We start from the raw sequence: 456 nt of genomic DNA, 5'->3' as shown, positions 1-456 counted from the left end.
GTCCTCCCCCCCCCCAGTACCAGCCACTGTGTCCTGTAAAGGCACTTTCCCGAGGCCACCTTTTCCCCCTCCCCGGCTCTTCCTCTTGCCTTTGCAGCTGGAGGAGCACGTTTCACGCCTCCGGGAGGAACTGGAGCGGGAACGGGAAGAGCGCAACTACTTCCAGCTGGAACGTGACAAGGTTCACACCTTCTGGGAACTTACCCGCCGGCAGCTGGAAGAGAAGCAAGCGGAGCTGCGCAACAAGGACCGGGAGATGGAGGAGTGTGAGGAGCGGCATCAAGTGGAGATTAAGGTGAGAAGAGTGGGAGGTGTTGAGTGCCCCAAGCTCTGGATGAAGCCCTGAGCTCAGGGTGAGCCTGAAGCAGCTCTAGGAAGGAGAGGGAAGGGGAGGAGGAGCTGGGTGGGATGCGATCCAGGAGAGTCTCAGCACTATGCCAGCTCCAGGTGTCTCAT

The 456-nt window shown here is 59.9% G+C and overlaps 1 protein-coding gene across 1 annotated transcript in view; it reads left to right on the top strand.

Annotated features, from left to right (window-relative positions):
- Nucleotides 1–17: 17 nt before the first annotated feature.
- GAS8 (growth arrest-specific 8) overlaps nucleotides 18–456 on the top strand; it is a gene marked incomplete at both ends in the record, with an annotated part of 2400 nt that continues 1961 nt past the window's right edge. Inside the window, one exon of the mRNA XM_010137758.1 lies at nucleotides 18–295. Within this exon, the coding sequence (XP_010136060.1) occupies nucleotides 18–295 (278 nt within the window). The remainder of the gene's footprint in view (nucleotides 296–456) is intronic.

This window comes from Buceros rhinoceros, unplaced genomic scaffold, assembly GCF_000710305.1.
Source record: "Buceros rhinoceros silvestris isolate BGI_N320 unplaced genomic scaffold, ASM71030v1 scaffold31906, whole genome shotgun sequence".
In the NCBI taxonomy this organism is placed as follows: Eukaryota; Metazoa; Chordata; class Aves; order Bucerotiformes; family Bucerotidae; genus Buceros; species Buceros rhinoceros.
Note: the sequence above shows the minus strand (reverse complement) of the source record. Positions and strands in the feature narration are given on the sequence as shown.